This window comes from Pempheris klunzingeri, chromosome 5 (genome assembly GCF_042242105.1).
Source record: "Pempheris klunzingeri isolate RE-2024b chromosome 5, fPemKlu1.hap1, whole genome shotgun sequence".
Taxonomy (NCBI): Eukaryota; Metazoa; Chordata; class Actinopteri; order Acropomatiformes; family Pempheridae; genus Pempheris; species Pempheris klunzingeri.
In genome coordinates this window covers 1,452,676-1,466,197 of record NC_092016.1, presented here as the reverse complement: position 1 = coordinate 1,466,197, position 13,522 = coordinate 1,452,676, and the positions used below count along the sequence as shown (strand labels likewise).

At 44.1% G+C, this 13,522-nt stretch overlaps 1 protein-coding gene across 1 annotated transcript; it reads right to left on the bottom strand.

Moving 5' to 3' along the window:
• Nucleotides 1-934: 934 nt before the first annotated feature.
• Nucleotides 935-4,246, bottom strand: irx5b (iroquois homeobox 5b). The gene is made up of 3 exons (XM_070831329.1): nt 4,016-4,246; nt 2,572-2,977; nt 935-1,551 (listed from the first exon to the last, which is right to left on the bottom strand). The coding sequence occupies exons 1-3, from the start codon at nt 4,244-4,246 to the stop codon at nt 935-937; spliced, it is 1,254 nt and encodes a 417-aa protein (XP_070687430.1).
• Nucleotides 4,247-13,522: the final 9,276 nt, after the last annotated feature.

Sequence of the window (13,522 nt, the reverse complement as noted above, 5' to 3'; positions counted from 1 at the left end):
ATGTTTTTGCTAGCTGACAGATGGTATCACAGACATGTAGGCCTATAAAAAATTAAAGCCACCAGGAGAGCAAGACCCAGAAACAGCTCATGTCCTTTTTTAGCCCATAAATCTGTTTACACTTACTTTTGTTTTGCTTTTAGTTAAATGAAGAGTTTGCAGAATTAGCTGTTAGCAGGCCGTGCTTTCAGCGTGTCCATGGATTTACAGGCAAAACTTAAAAACGTGATTATTCTCACGGAGGCCTTTTTAAATCTACGTCTTCTGACATGGACCTTTATTCTGGATGGACGTCAGAAATAACAAATATGTGTGAATGTTTCATCATGTGTTTCATGTTTGTGTGTTCAGGGTTGAGTTAGTTTGTCTCCTGCAGCTTCTTTGCATGTCTGTTGCACATCAGATCCTGTAATTTCACTGAGCTTAAAATGCTGAGTAAAACCTGTCCGAAAGTGGCGTCAGATTTTTCTCTTTTTTTCAAAAAAAACCCCCACAGATTTGACTGATTTTTCAGACTATTTAAGAAAAGCAGTTTGGTTTAACTGACAATGTGATCAAAAATCTCTTTCCTGAGCAGATTGGAGCGGCGCTGTGTGGAGCGGGCCTCCGTCCGAGGGGCCACTTCCGCAGAAAAACGGTAGGTGGTCAGTTCCGTATTAATAAAACTAGCTTTTAATGATACTTCATGTTCTGTGCAGAAACGCACTACAAAGATTACATCTTATCAACATAGAAAAACGCAGTCTAAAATTGAATATTTGTGTTTCTAAATAAAAGTCAGAGGCCTCTGCGGGGCCGTTTGTCTGTGTTTCATAGTTTTCTTTGATATCCAGGACGTTTCAGAGGAGAATCCCACAAACAGTGTTGGGTCCTGGTGAATAAAGTCCTCCAGGGTCCTTCAGGGTCCTTCAGGGTCCTTCAGGGTCCTCCAGGTCTACACGTTCGTCATGCCTTTCTTCAGTTCATGACTGCGTAGCTTGCAGTCTCTGGCCGCGGCCTCGGCCCTCTGCAGCATCGTCTGGTGTAATCCGTTTAAATGCGCCGGGGGGGTCAGGTGTGAGCCGGGGCTGCCGTGCAGGGGCCCCAGGGGGCCGTAGCCCGAGTATCCGGGGATGAAGGGGGAGGTGTAGTAGAGGTGTCGGGGCAGGGCGGGGCCGTGGGGGAACGGGGTCCGCGGCGTGGACGCGGGGTGGGCCGGGGCCTGCTGCTGTCCGGCCCCCCCGCCCTGTGAAGAGTCATTAGATCCTTTGCTTTTGTCCGACGAGGTGGCGATCTCAGCCAAGGACCACAGTTTGGGTTTAGGGGCCGGGTTGGGCCCCTGGGTGTCGACGTGCTCTTTAGACGGCGAGCTCAGTTTGCGCTCCGCCTCCGTCCCCAGGGGGGCGCTTTGAGGGGGGGCCCCCGTGGAGGTGGGGCCCGGGATGTGGGGCAGCCTCCGGTCCCCCGAGTCTTTAAAGTCCGGGTCGGTGAAGCCTCGGTCGGTGTCGCTGCCGCTGTCGTCTCTGAACATCGACACACACGAGTCGCCGACAGAGGGGGGGCGACGGACGGCTGGAGGAAGAGGAGGACAGGGAGGGGTCAGCAGGAGAGGAAGAGGGACACACACACACACACACACTGACAAATAATACACACACACACACACACTGACAAATAATACACACACACACACACACTGACAAATAATACACACACACACACACACACACACACGCTGACAAATAATACACACACACACACACACACACACTGATATGTGGGGCTGAAACGAATTATTAATTCTTTTCATTATCAATGAACCTGCAGATTATTTCCTGAATTAATTCAGTTTTATTTTAGTTTTTAAACTAAAACAACAAACAAACAAAATAAAAGTAGAATCGACTTCAGAGCTTCATCGATTAGTTCATCGATAGAAAAGTAATCAGTAGGTGTTTTGGTAATCAATAAATCAGGTCAGATTAAAATGATATCTATTATTTCTTCATCTCTTTGGACGTCTGATCCACAAACTAATATAATAAACAGATTAATCAATAATGAAATAATGTTGAACGCTTCAGATCAGATGACGGCAGATTCTTTCTCACTAATTAAACACTGTTCTGTGTTTTTAATCATATTTAAGGTGGAATTACTGCACTTCATTGATCTGAGTTTAGAGTTTTAAGTGTTTTAAAATAGCTGAAATACTGATTACACATAATAGATCAATAATAATAATGATCTAATGTGACGTTACTTCTACTTGACAGAAAACCTGTGATCTTTGGTGCCTCAGCACTGACATGAGTTCTTCTAACTTCTGTCCCCTTCAGCTGATGATCATTCTCTTCACCGATTGATCGTTTAATTGTGTTCAGGACGAATCGATCAGTCGATTTGTCTGTGAAAAGTCTCAAAGTGTGTTCAGTTCGCTGCCATAACAGCAAATATTCCCGTTAGAGACGCTGGAACCCGCGAATCTTTTACATTACTGCTCAACAAACGACCAAATCGAACGAATCGATTATCGGTTCATCTACATATTGATCGATGAACCCTTTAGTGACTCTTCCTCCGCTCACTCACCGGCTTCGCTCTTGGTCTCCGGCTCCTCGCTGCCGGGCTTCATCGGCTCCTCGTCCTCGTCGTTCCGCTCCAGGTCGATGTTGTCCTCCTCCTCCTCGTCCTCGCTCCTGTTCCTCGGCGTCCACGTCATCTTGTTCTCCTTCTTCAGCCTCCGGCGGGCGTTGGCGAACCAGGTGGACACCTGAGTGAGGGTCATCTTGGTGATGATGGCCAGCATGATCTTCTCCCCCTTGGTGGGGTAGGGGTTCTTGCGGTGCTCGCTCAGCCAGGCCTTCAGCGTGGCCGTGGCGTCCCGAGTGGCGTTCTTCCTGTAGGAGGGGTCTCCGTACGGGTAGGGCCCCAGGGCCCCGAACGGGTGGTAGTCCAGGGAGCCGGAGATGCCCGAGGACGGGTCGTACGCAGAACTCTGAAACAGGAAACCATGAATTTAAATCTGCACTTTCAATCTAAACTCCTCCGTTTTAATCTGAAATGTTCCACCTTTTCTTTTCTCTTTGGTAAATTTAGCTGCGTCTGTTTTATCCTCTACGCTCGACTTCTCTCTCTCACACACACACACACACACACACACACACACACACACACACACACACCGGTGTGTTTTCTGCCTGCAGCTTTAACGTTGCTGTGCTGAAGCTGCTTTCTTGGCAGCTCGCCCCTGAAAAGGAGATTCCTAATCTTAACTAACGCGGTTAAATAAAGGTTGAATTAAAACACGCAGACAGAAACACAAAATGTAATTTGCAGCGTTCACAGCGAACAATCATCATTATTATCACCAATATTCTGAAATATTTCAATTCATCTTTCATTTAATCTTTCAAATTAAATGATGGTTATTAGTGGGTTTATGGTCGAGCTGTTTGTGCTTCAGTTATTTCAGGTCACTCTTGAATTAATTTGTAAATAAATATTAAATATTTTAAAATTCAGATCAAATTTAAACTGATTTAAACCAGAAAAGAACAAAAGTGCAGATGTGACAAAAAGATTTTGGGGAGAAAGAAAAACAATCTGAAGAGAGATTTTCTGTTTGAACACAAACATTTAGCTTTTAATATTAATGTTAATATTATTTCAGAACATTTCCAACAGGACAAGTGAGCACTGTTATTAATCAATAATCAATAATAAGATGTTTGTTTGGTTTATATGATGTGGAACTTTTTAAGGTTTGACTTTAAAATTCATTTAAACTCTGAACACTTGAATAACTGATCATGTCACACAGTAACTGATCAGTAAGGAGTAAATATTGATCTCTCCTCTGATTAATAACTGACTCAGCTCCATTTCACGCGCTCCTTTTACGCACTGAGCTTCATTGCGCTCCAGAACCGACACTTGGCCACAAACCGGACCCCCACATCCGGACCTGGCACCCCCTTCATCACCCTCCCACCCTGGGTGCACCGTACCGACCCGCTCCGGTGCGGACACTCACCACAAAGGAGCTGAGGGTGGCGGCGGCCCGGGGCTCCCCGCCGTACGGGAGGTGGGAGTTGAAGCCGGGAGAGGTCGCTGATCCCGAGTACGGAGCGAAGGCTGAGCCCGAAGAGGAGCGGCCCAGCTCCTCGGTCCTCGGTCCCAGGATGACCCCGGAGCTGAAGGACGGGCAGGAGTGCAGAGCCAGGGACACGGACGGCTGGAAGAGGAAGCCCTGAGGATAAGCCATGGCGGCGCGCACGGAGCCGGACTATTACGCACGGGCGAACTCACATCGGAGAGAAGGACGGCGCGCGTCTCCCCGGGACAGCGGAGGGAAGAAGAAGAACAAGAGGAGGATGAGGAGGAGGAGGAAGAAGAAGAAGAAGAGGAAGAAGAAGAAAAGGAGGGAAGAGGCGGTTTAAAAGCGGAGCAGCATCCAGGAGCATCGCAGGTGGCTGCTGGGTTTAGTTTGTGTGTGTCTGCTGCAAGTTTTCCACTTCCGCTGCTGCTGAACTGATCTGTGCTGAAGCCTCCGACAGACTGAAGAGAGAGAGAGAGGGGGAGAGAGAGGGAGGGAGGGAGGGAGGGGGAGAGAGAGAGAGAGAGACACTGGGACTGTCAGCTCCACCTCCCATCAGCACGGAATCTTAAAATACAAAACCAATCATGTGTTTACAAGCTGTGATTCTAATGAGATCATAAGAATCAACACTTCAGCTAAATGAGTGTCATCAGTATAAAGCTGCACCTTTACTCAAAGTTTAACAAGTCAGTTTAAATGTTTTTACTGTATTTCAGGGGGAAATATTGTACTTTTTACTGCATTACATAAGAGAGGATTCAAGGGTTCAAGGAACTTTATTTGTTTACACATGGGGAGGTTCTCAGGTCCTGTTTTCAGCCCAGATAAACATCAAATCACATAAAATATAGGAAATAGAGGTCCCCCACAGAGCCAGCCCCCTTTACCTGTCCTTCATCTCCTCACCTCCACCTGAGGGACGTCACCTGAAGAAGAAGGTGTAGTTATTGTTTTTATAAAGTCTCTCTCTTCTAGTCAATAAAATGACGGAGAAATTAGAATAGAAGCAGTTCCCACCGTCTGATTGGTCGACTAGTTTTGAACTCAAATTGTCATGACAGCACAGTAAACATCACTTTAAATATAATTATGTCGCTTCCATGGCAACGCTGCCTCTTGTAACTACGGGAACGGAAGCAAAGGGCTACGACACTGATCCAAGATGGCTGCTGTAGCTGTTAATGTTGATTTAGTTCGTTTTGGAAGAATGTTTCAGGACCAAAGCTCCTTAATGTGAGCTCATATCTCAGGTTTCTGTGCAGCAGGTTTCCTTTTCCTTTTTTGGGAGACAGCGGCCGTGTGGCTAACCGCTGTTAGCTTAAAGACACGTGTGAGGTTAGCGGACGCAGCAGCTAAACCTGTGGATGCAAAATGACGTTGCTCCAACCAGACGTGTGGTTTTTATATTCAGTTTGGGAAATCTCAGCTCGGCTCTGTTGCTAAGGGCGTTACTAAGGGCGTTACTAAGGGCGTTACTAGGGGCCGACCTAATTGCTGGAGTACTTAACTGGGTTTCATCACGGGAACAGATGCTACGCTGACAGAAATGTTTTTATTCTGAGAGCGAACTGACCCCCAGCATCTTTTATTTGTCGTATAAATCCCAGTTTCACTCCTGAGGATGAGCTTTACCGTCACAATCAGCCCGACAAGACAAGACGACGTCTCCTGTGACGCTGCTTAAATATTTGGGACGCCCCCCCGTGGCCGTCCGGGGGTCCCTGGACCACAGGTTGAGAACCGCTGACCTAAAGCATCACTTTACTTTCCTCAATACACTTTAAACAGAGTAAAAACTTTACATTAAACTCTGTATTTGGACATAATCCTAAAATATCAGGATGTTTCACTTTGAATTTACTGATTTAGACACATTTTCTTCTACTTTTAAAGTAACTCAGTATATTTACTCCAGCACTACTCTGAGGTACTTGTACTTAAACTGAGTCTGTCCAGTTTCTCATTTTATTCTGGATTTCAGTGGGAAACGTTTGCTCCACTACGTTTATTCAGCCATTTTTCATGCAGTCAGCAGTGGAAGAAGTACTCAGGTACTTTTACTTAAAGTAAAAATCAAAAGTAAAAGCACTCATAATGCAGAATATACAGCGTATTATTATAAAATACTATATTATTTAACACTAATGAAAGAATATACGCCAGTTTTACACACGCTGGGTGCAGGATTAGTAGTATATTATAATATAATACTGCATCATATCATATAAGAATATCACAGGTTTTATTAAAAGTACAATACAAAAAGTACAAAGTAAGTAAAGGTAGTAAAGGAGTACTGAAGGAGAGTATTTGTAGTTTAGTTCTATTGTAAGTGATAAAGTTGTAGAAGTTCCCGTCAGGTGAGGTCAGTGTGTGTTTAAGCTCAGCTCTCTCGGCTGTGCCTTAATCTGATTTGTCCGTCCTATAATTAGAAGAGCAGGACGACTGAAGGAACACTTTCCTCCCGGCAGGAGAAGAGTGAAAGTGCCGTCAGTCTCCTCAAACAGCCTGAAATGTGTCTTCTGTCGGCCTGTTTTGTGACGAGGCCTCTGCTCTGGACGCCCGGAGCCTTTCAGGACCTCCAGGTGAGAACAGACTGAGCCTCCTGCAGGCCGAGCTGTCGCGAGCTTCATTGATTGATTGCTGTTGATCCTAATTACTAAACCAACTAGCTGCTACTTAAGGTAGCAGACCTTCCTGTCCAGCTTGTGTTAATTAGAGTTTCTGTCTATAAAGCAGAGCAGCAGTTATTGATTAAATCCTAAATGTAAAATCTGCTGCTTTAAATCTCTGTAAACTGAATATCTTTGAGCGTTGATCTGACAAAACAAGATATTTGGAGGCGTCACCTGGGAAACTGTCACTCTGGAGAACTGAGAGACATTTTACAGACCAACCAAATAACCAAGAAAATGAGTAGCAGCTTAATCAATAGTGAAAATAATGATTAGTTGCAGACCGTATCTTATTCACAATGTCAGGTTTTCACTGTGGGCACTTCCTGTGTACAGTGCAACATGACACAAGTTCATATTGATAGATTTTAATAGTTAACATCAATATATTTTGTCAGTATTGTTCTTTGTCTTCTATTTGAGGGACAACCTTGCTTTTGAAATACAGTTCCCATGATGCTTTGTGGATTGTGAGCAGGAAGTATAGTGTTGCCATGGATTCTGTGGTGCTACAATCTTGTTTTTAGCCTATATTTGGTCACATGTTGTCAACTTGTCACCATAGAAAATGAGCCGAATTAGCTATCAGTAGTTCCTGTTTACAGTGGACCTGTTGATGTACAGATAACTGTCGCTGAATTACTTTGATATGGAGGAAAACTTAAAAACGTGATGATTCTCAGGCAAGTTCTGCAGCTTTAAGGAGCATCGTTTTCCTGTGATTTCTGGGATGATGTATGGAAACTATTTCAGACATTAACAGCAGAGATGAAGGTGCAGCTCATACTGAATGATTTAATATGTGTTTCATGTCTGCGTGTTCAAATTTGCCTGAGTTATGAGTCGGGGAAGGAGTGAGATATTTGACACGAATTGCAGCAATCTGTCTCTTAAGCGTTTCCCTGATCTTTGTGTCACAATTACTGACAAACTACAATAACTACCTTCCTGTTGTTTCCACAAAAATCCTCTCTCAGTCTCTTAGTCTGACAAACGAACCACAAACATATAAACACAAGAAAACACAGCCGACACAAACGTAGCGTTAGCTTTAGCTCCCAGCTTAGCTCGGTGCTAACAGGTTAGCTCACTAAACTCTCTCTTGTTCTTCGGCTCAGAGGCTTTGAGCTTCCTGCCGGTGACCCTCCACAGTCTGTCGCTGAGCCGTGATTTAAATGTTGGCGGCGCTTTGCCAGTCCTGTGCTAGCCTGCTAGCTTTAGCTTTGCAGAAGAGTCGGAGTGCACGCAAAAAATCCTGCAGACAGGATTTCTCTCTTTTATGTCACACTGTTATAAGAATTTCAACCAATAGAACAAATAAGTTGCAGACCCAGTTTTCTCCTCAAACGCAGCAGCCAACGGTTATTGTTCTGTAAAAGCATCCCATTCATTTCCATTGTTCATAGTTTCTGCTGTGACGCTGTGAGGATGGAGCCTCCATCGAGGTGGAGTCTATAACCTGCGATGCTAAACGAATATTGATTTGGCATAATGAAGCCTGAGTAATGTGAAAACATTCTCCTTAAGGAGCCTCTCTAAGCACATCATGAGCATGACTGCACTGACGGGGTGAAATGGTGCGAGCGATGTGGGCTTAAGCTGCTCCTCTACAGATGGGTCGAGCAGATTAGGGATGGCATTTTCACGCTTTTTTAAGCATCTTTCATTAAAGCGCTCCACGGCGGCAGAGGTGAACGCACCTCTTATTCTCCTCTGCTGGTAATGATACTCGAGAGGCTTCTCCTCAGTCTGAAATTAAATACGCCGCGAGCTTCCTGCAGTAGGATGTAATGGCTTGGAAAAGCTCAGATGACTCTTTCATCATCGCCAAGTCGAGACCCCCAGAAGACCTGCCCACGAAATGACACTGTAGTGCGGTTTTATCATATCAAAAAGTTATGTTAACAATTTGCATGTACAAAGTTGAATATTCAGGGAAATCTGCTGTGCAGCTCCCCTCATATTCTCCACGGTGTCGACTCTTTTGTGAAGATTTTCACATGAAAGGAGCGCTCGTTTGTTTTCCCCCAGTACCTCATAAATTAGCTTAGCCCGCGGGGCAAATGTCCAGAGGTTACTTAAAGACAGTGTGTTTAATTAATTGGAAAACACTCTTTTTAATAGTTATCATCCAAGTATGAAATGCAATCCTTGTTATCTGAGCTCAAACATAATTACCACCCATGGGATTTCTCTATTAAGTGCGGAGACTTCACAGAGAGGATAATGGCTTCTGATGAGATACATGTTAGGCTTCATATACAGAGAACAGGACTCCTGCGCTCCAGGACGGGTTTCACCGTTTGTTTACAGCGCTGCACTTCACTGAATATCACCTGTCAGCCTCTCAGGAACTCAAATGTGTTACAGGGAACATTGTGTGTGTCGTCCCACTCGACTCAAGCACCGAATACAAAGTTGAGCTCTCACAGGCAGCGTCTCGGTCCCCCTCGGTCCCTCTCAGTCCCTCTCGGCCCCTCTCGGTCCCTCTCAGTCCCTCTCGGCCCCTCTCGGCCCCTCTCGGTCCCCCTCTTGGTCGTTGACGTCCTCCACCTGTCCACCAGATGTCCTCAGACTCTCCCTCCTGTCCCACCCACCTGCTCACCTGTTCCCACTTTCCCTCGTCAGCCCTCCAGTAGAAAAAACAGCCTGTTTCCACTCACTTCCTGTCGTGTTGTGGATGATTCGTGTGTCGGGTGTGGCCACCTGAACCCCGAACCCTTCACCTGTCTGACTGTCTGTCTGACTGTCTGACTGACTGACTATCTTCACTTGATTATAAAGCCAAAACAAAAGTGTTGGACAGATTCAGTTACCAGGAGCTATCCTCTGGGGAGCATCAAACAACAAAACTCATGAATACTACATTTCCCATGAGTCTTGAATTTGTGACATACACGTCACTACGGTTACTGACTTCAAACTCTGTAAAATCAGATGGGATGTTTATTAGTCAGGAGCTGACCCCTGACCTTTTTATCAAAGGTATCTTCTAACTGAAAGTGCCGTCTGGTGGGGATCACTGCTAACGTTAGCAAGCTAAGCTAACTGTTTCCCACTGGAGCGTGCGCCCTGAAGCCTTCCTGAGAGCTCCGGTATCAACACTTGATCATAAAGCTAAAAGACCCTGAAGGATGAGCGGTACAGACCAGACATGTCAAACATCAAGAGATAATTTCATGTGACTATTAAGAACGGCCCGTCGTCCCACCTCTCATACTACAAATCCCACAATGCACTGAACAGCTGCCGCGCTAGTCAAGACCCTTGCAGCAGGTATAATGACACACCGATCAGACGATCAATGCACCGATCAGCGCTTTTATTCTGACACTTAAGCTAGCTAAACATAAAGTGGACTTTGAACACAGAGACTTTCTCGGCAGGTGGGGGGCAGAGTTTTACCTGTTCGTCGATATCGGAGGTGAACCTGTGTGTCCAGTTTGTGGAGCTGATGTGGCCGTAATTAAAGAATATAAATATAAGACGGCACTATGAGACAAAAACGTAATAATTTAAAAATAGTTTTTATTTTATTGAGGAAAAGTTGTTTTAATTTGGCTGTAAATTCATATTTCTGATTAAATATGATTAATATATATAATAATAATATAATAATAATAATAATATATAGATTATTATATTATATACTATAATAAAATAGTCACTTTTAGACTCTTCACTAAATGTTGAGCCCGTCGACTTGAGTTTGACCCCCCGGTATAGACGATGGATGGATTGAACATCAAATAATATCTATAATATCCAATAGTTGTTGGGACGTATAATATCTGATGCTGCTCACGTGGGATTCTTGAATTCCTGACTCGTCTCTTAATTAAATAGTTTGGTCTGACCTGCTGTATAAATAAAGACGGACTGATTGATTCCAGTGTGCACCAGCAGACCGGTACCACCCTCCTCAGCCACAGCGAACAGGTTTCCTCCCATAAATATTTGGCCTCTATGTGGATGTTTATCTTGGAGAGCACACATTGATTAGATTTGTAGTAAAGCACCAAAATCTATTTCTTTTTCTCTCTGCGGTCGTTTGGAGCAAACAAACAGATCCTGTTGTTTCCAGTGTGTAATCCAGTAGCAGGAATCCCGTCCATAGTTTTATATCTCTGTCCAGTTTATTATTTATTGTTTGTGTTGTACTGAACGCTCTGTTTTTGTTGCCACCTGCTGCTGCAGCGTCGTGAACGTCCCTGTTGTGGGGCTGATAAAGGAATATCTCATCTTATCACTGCTGGTTCAGTTCAGGTCATTAAAATAATATGTTGGATGATATCTGACCCCTCTCGTATCTTATTTGGAGAAAATCAGCTTTTGCCCTCAAATTGTCTGGTTAAATGTTCGTATTGTATTTTGTTGTCTTGGGATCCACAAGAATATTCTTCTAATTAAGTGAAATTGGCCGATCGGTTTCTCTGAAATGATCATAATTCAAAACGCAGGTCTCTTGTATTTCAGTTTTTAGGACTGAGAGAGAGGAGGATTTGGGAGTTTGTACGTTAAAAGATGTTTGTGGCTCTAAACTTTTTACATGTTGTCAACTGTTGTCTTTGTTGTTTCCACCTCAGTGTGTTTGGGAAGTTTTGCTGCAAATGTTTTTAAAGTAGTGTGATTAGTGTCTCCAGAAGGAGAGGCTGAAGACTACAGGTTTTTCAAAGTAAAAGCATGTGCTGATGTAGAGTTATTTTATTTTATTTACCTTTATTTAACCAGGAAGTTCCATTGAGATTAGAAATCTCTTTTACAAGGGACACTTGGCTAAGGTAGCAGCCATGCAAAATCAAAAGCTGTATAAACCAGATCCATGATACACAAATAGACAATAAACAGTAAAACAATACAACAGATTGACACCTATTTAAGGATCAACAGTGACATTCCTCCTTCACTGCATCCTTTATGATACTCTTAAACTCATTGATGCATATGAATGTTTCTAGTGTAAGAGTTAGAAAGTTTGCGAGTTTGCAAGAAGAATGTGTGGAATAAAGGAGGATATCTCTGGTGCATTGATTTTGATCTTAAAACTGTCCATTGTGAGCCTGGCGGTGTTACAGGAGTGTGATAAAGTCTATGGAGGACTCTTACATGGTACAGGTATCTCAACGTCAGGGCTGCCTTCATGTGGACTGGCTGTTTCTTTACAGTAAACATCAGAGTACGAGCCTCCATCTTTTCTCCTGGTCCCCTGAACCCCAAACTACAAAGACCAGCCTGCTTCAGGGTTTGTCTCAACAGGAATAGGAGACTTGTTTTGGCAGATTAGGGGACAGAACAGCAAATAAAAGCATGAAATATTAAAAGATCACGATGGTCACGGAGTATGTTGGGTGTCTCGTTGCAGGGCTGAACTCTCTGTACCATGGAGGAAGATTTCCCAGAGTCCCCTCTGGCTCCTGAGCTTCAGACCTCCAAGACTGAGGTGATACAAGACCAGAACGTGGAGCGAGCGCTCCAGGATCAACACAACCAGAATCCTGACGATCTCAAACAGGATCAGGAGCAAGAAAGACACGACCAGGTTCAAGACAAAGAAGGTCCTCAAGATGAAGCAGAGCAGAAAACATGTCCTCCAGATCCACCTCTGGAGCATCTGGAGGTGCTGAGAGTCGACCAGAACCCAACAGGAGCTTCAGCTGACGAGTCTGGACTTCCTCAAGTCGACCATCACCGATCGATCAGATCGGTTTGGGATCAGGATCCATCGCAGGCCGAGCAGGACCAGAGACCGGATGTGGACGGAGGTGAGAAGAGTATTTCCATTTTCTACTTTGTCTATATTACATTTCACAATATTTAAAACTGGAGTTACATTTTACATGAAGCTGCTTCACTGGGTCAAAAACTTGACATCTTCCGTCAGTAGACTTCAGAAACAAACAATGAATAACTAAAGAGGTGTTGTTGTGGGTTTAGATACGACAGGTGAGTCTGCAGCTGTAGTCCGCTGTCACACCGGCAGGAGAAGCATGAAGACAGCAGCTTCTTGCCAAATTCAGCATCTGCAGTTGCAGCTGAACAGTGAAATGTGAGTGGGTCAAAGTTTCCTCGACAGGAAACGCTTGTTCGAGTGTGATCACACCTTTACTCTGAAGCAGCCTCTGCACCTGAGTAGGTGAGAGGTAACTCAGGACGGGGGGGGGGTGTTTGGAGCAAACACAATATGCAACAGAATAGTTTTTAGGAACAGGCTTTTCCTTTAACAGACTGGCAACAGTTTTGATGTTTGAATAATGATTTATGTATTTTTTTAAAGGAATAATATAAAAAAACATTTCTAAGTTCTAAAATTTTTTTTTTTTTTTGCCGTTTTTGATTTGAAATTTTGTAATTTTGGACAGTTGACAAAAAAGTTGTTTCAACAACTCCACAAAGGGTCGGTTATGTACAGTTAGTAGTAGAGCTGTGCTTAGATTATTTATATATATTATGTCCATATCATACAGCCCAGACAAAATATCCGCTATCCTCAAATCGTCTGGCTCTCAGCTCGTCTGTCCGCACGAAACAACTGCAGCACATCGGTCCAATAACAGGAAACTCCGGCTTCTTATTAGGCTCAAGAGGACTCACTTAGTTTGAGACTTAATACAAAACTGTGAGTGTTTCTGGGCTGCTCGTGTGAAGGTGCTACAATTTTTATTCATTGAATTTACAGAAAATTGGTTTTATCTTGATAAGTGTCGCTATCTGGATATGAAATGCTCCCAATGTGAGGTTTTAGTCATATCGCACAGCCCTGTTTCAG

Bases quoted from the DNA above. Each gene is read 5' to 3' on its own strand.
- irx5b (XM_070831329.1), bottom strand. From the start codon at position 4,246: ATGGCTTATCCTCAGGGCTTCCTCTTCCAGCCGTCCGTGTCCCTGGCT. The intron at 2,978-4,015 runs GTGAGTGTCCGC...TTCCTGTTTCAG, and splicing joins CCACCCTCAGCTCCTTTGTG to AGTTCTGCGTACGACCCGTC. The intron at 1,552-2,571 runs GTGAGTGAGCGG...CTCTTCCTCCAG, and splicing joins GGAGACCAAGAGCGAAGCCG to CCGTCCGTCGCCCCCCCTCT.